At 39.3% G+C, this 8076-nt stretch overlaps 1 protein-coding gene across 3 annotated transcripts; it reads right to left on the bottom strand.

The window, feature by feature from the left end:
- Positions 1-2568: 2568 nt before the first annotated feature.
- On the bottom strand, positions 2569-4567 carry LOC101888416 (mucin-2-like). 3 transcript variants are annotated; one of them, XM_059129179.1, is made up of 2 exons: positions 2819-4567; positions 2569-2776 (listed from the first exon to the last, which is right to left on the bottom strand). In XM_059129179.1, the coding sequence occupies exons 1-2, from the start codon at positions 4496-4498 to the stop codon at positions 2585-2587; spliced, it is 1872 nt and encodes a 623-aa protein (XP_058985162.1). In that variant the 5' UTR covers positions 4499-4567; the 3' UTR covers positions 2569-2584. The 3 variants fall into 3 exon arrangements, with proteins under 3 accessions (XP_058985162.1, XP_058985163.1, XP_058985164.1); XM_059129180.1 differs by having other exon boundaries at positions 2569-2919; positions 3055-4567; XM_059129181.1 differs by having other exon boundaries at positions 2569-2788; positions 2954-4566.
- Positions 4568-8076: the final 3509 nt, after the last annotated feature.

Genomic DNA, 8076 nt, shown 5'->3' with positions numbered 1-8076 from the left:
AGACAGACAAACGGAATGATGGACATTGCTAGATCGACTCCAAATGTTCTGAAACGGATTTGGTCCAAAGAGACCTAAGGTCTAAAACCGTAATTTCGACTAGGCACGTTTTGACCGTATTAAATGATATATACCCTCTCTAGCCATATGGCTGAGGGTATAAAAAATCATAATTGAGTCTTACCATTTGTTGTTGTTGTTTTTGCTGTTGTTTTTCTCATTTAACGAACCACACATACGACGATTAATTCGAAAATAATCAACGCACTATCAGCTACCAATTACAATCTCAAGTGATTTCCAATGAAAAGTGAACATTTCTGGAGATATTGTTAAAAATGGGCATGACAACAACTACAATTTCGGTATCAGGAGACACACTTGGGGGGTCTATTGTGCCAATTATGAATACAAAAGGAGAAAAAACAAAACAGACAAATTGTGAAAGGTTGAAAAGTAATTCTATTTTCTGGGGGGACTTAGCTGGTCTCCCATGATATTTGGCCTAAGCCAATGATGATTGATTGTTATTTAATTATTTATTTTATTTTTTTGTTTAATATTTTTTTCATTTTCGAAACACGCCACCCTAATGGTTTTGATAAAAACAACTATATTTTTATACCCTACAACACTATGTGTTGGGGGTATTATAAGTTTGATTGGGCCAAAAATTATGTAACACCTCGAAATATTGATTTCCCACATAGGAAAGTATATATGGATCTTCCTAGCTCGCCGAGCTGAGTCGATCTAGCTATGTATGTCCGTCCGTCCGTCTGTCCGTCTGTCCATGTTAATTTGTAATCACTCTACAGGTCGCAATTATGGCCCGATCTTCACGAAATTTAGAATGGAGGTGGGGCTAGGGACAGAATAGAACCCTATTTCTTTTGGAGATGATCGCATAATATTTAGGGGTCGAAATGGACCAAAAACTGAAAAATGTCGGATTTTGCAGAAGCTATACAGGTCGCAATTATAGACCAATCGACGCGGAATTTCGCATGTAGCTGTAGTTTAGGGAGGGGAAGAAGCCTACCAATTTGGGTGGTCATCGGATAATATTTAGCGGGTAAAATAGACCATATTTTTTTTGTTGAAAAAATTCAAAATTTTTCATTAAACCGCGAATGTTTTAAATCCCGGCGAAATCACAAAGCCATGACAAGGTTACTTCTGATCTTTACATTGATGTTAACATCCAACAAAACGGATATATAGCAAAATATGTGCGATATATATGTCTATCAAAGAAGATATGCTTGAAAGATCTCTTATATGTCGAGAACGGCTAAACTGATTTCGACAGTTCTCATTAATTCAGAATGGCCTCTTGGCAGGAAACATAAAACGTCTAAAAAAATCGCATAAAAATATCTCTCTAAAGATGAAAATATTGATTTCGTAAAATTTTCTCAATTTTTTTCAATTTTGTCATATTTTTGGCATATTTTCATTTTGAATTAAACATTTGGTAATATTTCTACAGCTAACAAAACTAAGTAGTTAGGATATCAGCATATCATATACAGATCGCATTTATGGCCCGATCCTTATGAAATTTTGCATGGGGATCAGATGAGGGTCAGAATAGAAGCATACTCTTCTTGGAGATGATCGCCACATATTTAGGGGTTGAAATGGACCAAAAAAACTGCAAAATTATCAGCAGGTCGTAATTATTGCCCGATCCTCACGCACATTTGAATGGGGGTTACGGGCATTGCAAAAGGCCAAGCAGTTTTGGATGGCCATCCAAAAATATTCAATGTGTGAAATAGTTTGCCAACGTTTGTAGACAAAATACGAAAATGTCAATTCCAGTGACTTTTTGGAGAATTCACAAATCCAGGAAAGACGCACTTCTGACTATTTCGTAAACCCTGATTTCATTGAAGAATATAGTCAAATGTCTGTATCTCATATAGATGCGTTTCAGTCAAAAACCAATAATAAATGTTCCAGATCTAGGAAGACCATTTACGTGCAACATCTACCAATATTATTATTCGAAAATTAGAGAACGAAACCTGATGGTTTTCTTTTATTATTTGTCACAATATCTTGTGGAATTCTTTCGAGTATCTCGTCTATATAAAATGTATCGTTTATTATAGTGTTGTAGGGTATTCAACGGTCGGCCCCGCTCGACTGTAGCCTTTGCTTACTTGTTTGCTTTAATAAATAACATATTGACTTTTATTTGCAGTTTTCGTGGGATTTAAAATAATTTCGAAAAGTCTTGGAGGGGGCTAATACTTCAAAATTCCGAAATACTTCGAGCCATTTTTGAAGGCGTTCGTTTTTTGTAATTTTTTGTAACTTTCATTTAACAGATAAGCCTCTTTAAATACAATAAGTTTTATTTTGAGAATAAATTGAGATAATTCCAGATTTGTATTAGGACAACATTTGAGATCAAAAAGTAATGAGAAAAAAGAGGAGAAGGAAAAATTGCATGTGACAATATTGCGTTTTTGGAGGGTTAACTGTTAAATTTTCTACTATTGGTTATATAGAAGTGTTTTGGAAGCATTTTAGAAATTTTGATACATTTTTTTTAACAATTTTTTCAATAGATTTACAGGGGTCTTGTGGTGGTCCAGGTGTTATTCCATTTAGGCGTTGTCCATGTTGGCGAACTCCAGGTGCTATTCCACGAGGGTGTTGTCCAAATTGGGGAACTCCAAGTACCATTCCATTTGGGTGTTGTCCAGGTGTTATTCCATGTGGGTGTGGACCAAGCTGGGGTACTCCAGGTGTTGTTCCACGACGGTGTTGTCCAAATTGGGGAACTCCAAGTACCATTCCATTTGGGTGTTGTCCAGGTGTTATTCCATGTGGGTGTGGACCAAGCTGGGGTACTCCAGGTGTTGTTCCACGACGGTGTTGTCCAGGTACTGTTCCACGAGGGTGAGGTGAGGGTACTGTTCCACGAGGGCGTGGTGTGGGTACTATTCCACGAGGGTGTGGTGTGGGTACTATTCCATGAGGGCGTGGTGTGAGTACTGTTCCACGAAGGTGTGGTGTGGGTACTATTCCACGAGGGCGTGGTGTGGGTACTGTTCCACGAGGGCGTGGTGTGGGTAGTATTCCATGATGGCGTGCCCCATGTCGAGTTTGTCACTGGCGGAATCCCGGTGGTATTCCACGAAGGTGTGGAATTAGTTGTTGGTGGTGTCCAAGTGGTATTCCATGATGGCGTCGAATTATTGCCAGGTGGAGTCCAGGTCGAATTCCATGATGGTGTCGAATTTGTCGTAGGCGGTGTCCATGTGGTATTCCAAGAGGGGGGACGCCAAGTAGAATTAGTAACTGGTGGTGCCCACGTTGTGTTCCAGGAAGGTGTGGAATTTGTTACTGGAGGATACCAGGTGGTGTTCCACGATGGTGTGGAATTTGTTACTGGAGGATACCAGGTGGTGTTCCACGATGGTGTCGAGTTGGTGACTGGAGGATACCAGGTGGTATTCCACGAAGGTGTCGAGTTGGTGATTGGAGGATACCAGGTTGTGTTCCACGATGGTGTCGAATTGGTGACAGGAGGATACCAGGTTGTATTCCATGATGGTGTCGAATTGGTAACTGGGGGATACCAGGTGGTATTCCAGGATGGTGTTGAATTAGTCGTCGGTGGAGTCCATGTGGTATTCCATGATGGAGTCGGAGTCCAGGTAGAATTCCATGATGGTGTCGAATTTGTCGTAGGCGGAGTCCATGTGGTATTCCATGAGGGGGGACGCCAAGTAGAATTAGTAACTGGTGGTGCCCAGGTTGTGTTCCAGGAGGGTGTGGAATTGGTTACTGGAGGATACCAAGTGGTATTCCAAGATGGTGTCGAGTTGGTTACTGGAGGATACCAGGTGGTATTCCACGAAGGTGTCGAGTTGGTCGTGGGTGGAGTCCATGTAGTATTCCACGATGGTGGGGACCAGGTACTGTTCCAAGATGGTGTGGAATTAGTGGTAGGTGGTGTCCATGTTGTATTCCAAGATGGTGGACGCCAGGTTGAGTTATTTACAGGTGGTGTCCAGGTTGTGTTCCATGATGGTGTGGAATTTGTGGGTGGAGACCAGGTACTATTCCATGATGGTGTGGAATTAGTGGTAGGTGGTGTCCAAGTTGTATTCCAAGATGGTGGACGCCAGGTCGAATTGTTTACAGGTGGTGTCCATGTTGTGTTCCAAGATGGTGTGGAATTTGTGGGTGGAGACCAGGTTGTGTTCCATGCTGGTGGTCCATGTCCGTGACCATGACCATGCCCGTGACCATGTTCGTGTCCATGATAACCTTGATAGTCATGATGATACTGATGCTCTTCCGAACTGTTACGCTCCCCTTGATAACGTTGTTCGTTGCGGGACTCATAATGTTTCTCTTCGCCCTGATGGCGATCACGGATTTCATCTAGTCGACCAAACCATTGTGGAAAAACTCGTGCCTGTATGAGGTTTACACACAGCAGGCAAACCACTAACAATGCTGCCGATCTCATATCGACCAGCTGACAACACTCACGTTCGAAACTAAACAGTCAACTGTTTGTGAAAATTCTCAGATTTTCGTTTTTATAAACATTTCTTCAGCGTAGTTCTTGCCTTTGGATCTAATTTCTTATCATCGAGAAAGTGTGTGTGCGTGTGTATTTTTGTATCGCGCAAAGCCCTCTCCAATAAGTGATTAATTGAAAAGTTTGTTGTTTTTGCTTTTATTTTCTATTCAGACATTTACTATCATTATCTTGTGGTCGCGATAATGAATGACTCAGTTCTCGGTAAAAGTTCTTAATGTCCGATATATTTTTTTCATATAATTTTAAGGAAATTGTTATAATCCTTCAATTAGATACCACTGGATTTCAATCTCGTCCAATTGCCCAAAGACATCGGGGGAACAACCAAAATAAGAAATCTGCCGAGTAATGCTATGGAATCTGATATAAACATATGTATGTGCCTATGATAAGGAGAAAGCCCATATTATTGCGAATATAAAGGCACTATCTTCTACAGATAAGCCCCCACGAACGTGGTGAGCAAATTTTTTTTATTTCTATATTCCCAAAATTTTGGCTTCTGTTATCAAAAATGATATCTTATCAGGTTCCTCAAAGTCTAAAATATTTTATTCATTTTATTATAGGCTTAGCAGAATAAATGATCGTCACGATTTTCGGTGAATGTTATTATCTCAACTTTACGAGACCTACTGACGCGCTTCAAAGCAATTGACTAAGTTTCAAAGCAAAAAAAATCCCCTGGCCATTTATTGGGGCGCAAATTCAATATTCAGAAATTTTAAATGAAATCTATGTCACATTTTAGTGCCCCATAATGGGTAAAAATGATTATCAGGAAATTTGAAATAATACCTCACAGAATTTAGATATTACATTCCAGTTTCTTCTGATTCTATAATTTTCTTTCAACCGCCTGAGAAGAGAGTATTTTTTCTTCATCTGCAATGTTTCTCTTCATGCAAGCAAAACGGGGAATAGGATTCCCCATGGCCAAACAAATACTTGCTGAAATGCCATTGTCCGGAAAGCATCTGTAAAATTTTGCTTATAAATGGGAAGAGCATTTACTGAAACTGTGCGGCATGCAGATGTAACGCTCAACATCCCATTCTCTATATTTTCAACATTAGGGTGCCCTGCTCACATGCGTACGGATTTCTAATAGGATATTTTGCGGAATCGATAACACCAACACTTTTCTGTGCTCTAATTGACGACATGATATTGGCCTTGTCTTAGAGATCAAAGCTTGTCTATGCTTACACTGGACATTTTCAGTGATCCTGGCCTGGATGACGACAAGCAATGTCGTATACGTTTCCCACAAGAAAAATATTGTCAGGCATATCTAAATTTAGAACTCCATCATAGCTGATGTTTCAAATATCGTAACCTGAACCCTGTGCAACTCCTGATGTTAGCTGTGATTCCCTTGTGTTGACTTTGAGTACTCTTTCTCTCAGGTAACTCCTTATCATTCTCATAGGATATTTAGGAACTTAAATAAATGGGACGAGCATCGTCATACATCTACCGTACGTCTGTCAAATCAAATGCCGAATGTCTCTCCTTTTTTATTTGAGCAAGTTCTGAGACTCATATTGGGAATTTTTTGTTTCAAATATTTTCAACGCACTTTTGGCACCGCCATTCTCTATACTTTCAACATTTTTGATGCCCTGATCACATGCATATCGATTTCTACTGGTATATGTTGCGTGATCGATAACACCAAGGTTCCCAACTCTAATTGAAGACATTGGTGATATTGCCTTTGTTCTGGTAGGGATCATAGCTTGTCTAAGCCTACGCTGAGCAAGGTCTGTGGCCCTGGCCTGGATGACGACAGCATTATCGAAAAATGTTCTCAGGCATATCTTTATATCTCCATCTTAGCTGAAATTAGAAAGATCGTAACCAACCCTGTGCAACTCCTGATTTTATATGTACTTCCATTGTGCCTTTATAGCTCCAATTGTTATAAAGTACGGCATCTCCGATTTCTGTTTTTAATACTCCGGAAAAGTTTCGAACTATTTTTAGCATACACAATAGTCGTAACGATGAGGGGTTATTGACCTCCTATGTTTTTATACCCTGCACCACATAGTGGTACATTGTAACATCCAGAAGGAAGTGAGATAGACCCATAGTTACTTTTGAGGATCTTCATAGAATCACTTTCTGGGTCAAATGCAGGTCGCATTTATTATCCGATTGGGATGAAATTTTCAAAACAATATTTATCTTCAACCGATTTCGGCCAGTATCACCAAGTGGCCAATAGCAGTCCAAATGATCTGCCTGGGATTTAAAGTCCCTCATATGCGTAATATAAACTCCACAAGGATGATATTTGGTACCGTGCATCAGATACAACCCAGAAATACCTCTGTCAAATTTTATCAAGATCGGTTCAGATTAGGATATAGCTCCCATATGTATCTTTATCCGATATCAGGTTTATTTTCATGTTTCTTCAAATTTGATGTATTAAAACCCTCACATTCGTAATATGCCTTCGACAACAATGATATTTGGTACCAGATATCTTATAAAGCCCGGAAATACCATTGCCAAATTTTATAGAGATTTAATCCGATTTCAGGTTTATTGTTCCAATAAAGGCTAATATCAGATTAAATGGATTGAATTTCAGGGCGTACGTTTCCGTTTGATGCAACTCGGCTCCGATATTTATTTATACCCTACAACACTTTGTGTTGTGGGTATTATAAGTTTGATTGGGCCAACAATTATGTAAAACCTCGAAATATTGGTCTCCCACATAGGAAAGTATATATGGATCTTCCTATCTCGCCGAGCTGAGTCGATCTAGCTATGTATGTCCGTCCGTCCGTCTGTCCATGTTAATTTGTAATTACGCTACAAGTCGCAATTATGACTCGATCCTCACGAAATTCAATACGGAGGTGGGGTTATGGTCAGAATAGAAGCCTATTGCTTTCGGAGATGATCGCAGATTATTAGGGGTTAAAACGGACCAAAAACTGAAAAATTTCCTGATTTTGTAGTTGCTCTATAGGTCGCAATTATAGACCAATCGAAGCGGAAGTTAGCATGGGGCTAGAGCTTAGGGCTGGGCAGAAGCCTACCAATTTTAATGATCATCGGGTAGCATTTATTGGGAATAATAGACCATAACATTTGTGTTAAATAAAAGTCAAATTTTCCATTAAACCGTGAATATTTAAATCCCAGCGAAAGTGCAAATAGACGAACAGGTCAATCCTGACTGTTACGTAGATGCCGATAATAAATTTATCGGATATATAAATCGAAATATATACAATGTATATATACAAAGGAAGGGGGTGTTAGCTAGAATGCTAATATCTCAAGAATGGCTAGACCGATTTTGACAAATTTTGGTCAATTCAGAATGCCCTCTTGGCATAAAATAGTAAAATCTAAAAAAAAGGCATAAAGAGATGTCGATAATGATGTAAATTTAGATTTTGTAGTATTCTGTGATATTTTTTTATCGCATGCGATTTTTTCAATTTGACTTAGAATATTGAAGTGTATATTTA

The sequence above is a fragment of the Musca domestica genome, unplaced genomic scaffold (assembly GCF_030504385.1).
Source record: "Musca domestica strain aabys unplaced genomic scaffold, Musca_domestica.polishedcontigs.V.1.1 6, whole genome shotgun sequence".
Taxonomy (NCBI): Eukaryota; Metazoa; Arthropoda; class Insecta; order Diptera; family Muscidae; genus Musca; species Musca domestica.
Note: the sequence above shows the minus strand (reverse complement) of the source record. Positions and strands in the feature narration are given on the sequence as shown.

Bases quoted from the DNA above. Each gene is read 5' to 3' on its own strand.
- LOC101888416 (XM_059129179.1), bottom strand. From the start codon at position 4,498: ATGAGATCGGCAGCATTGTTAGTGGTTTGCCTGCTGTGTGTAAACCTC. The intron at 2,777-2,818 runs AAATGGAATGGT...TGGACAACACCG, and splicing joins ATAACACCTGGACAACACCC to TCGTGGAACAACACCTGGAG.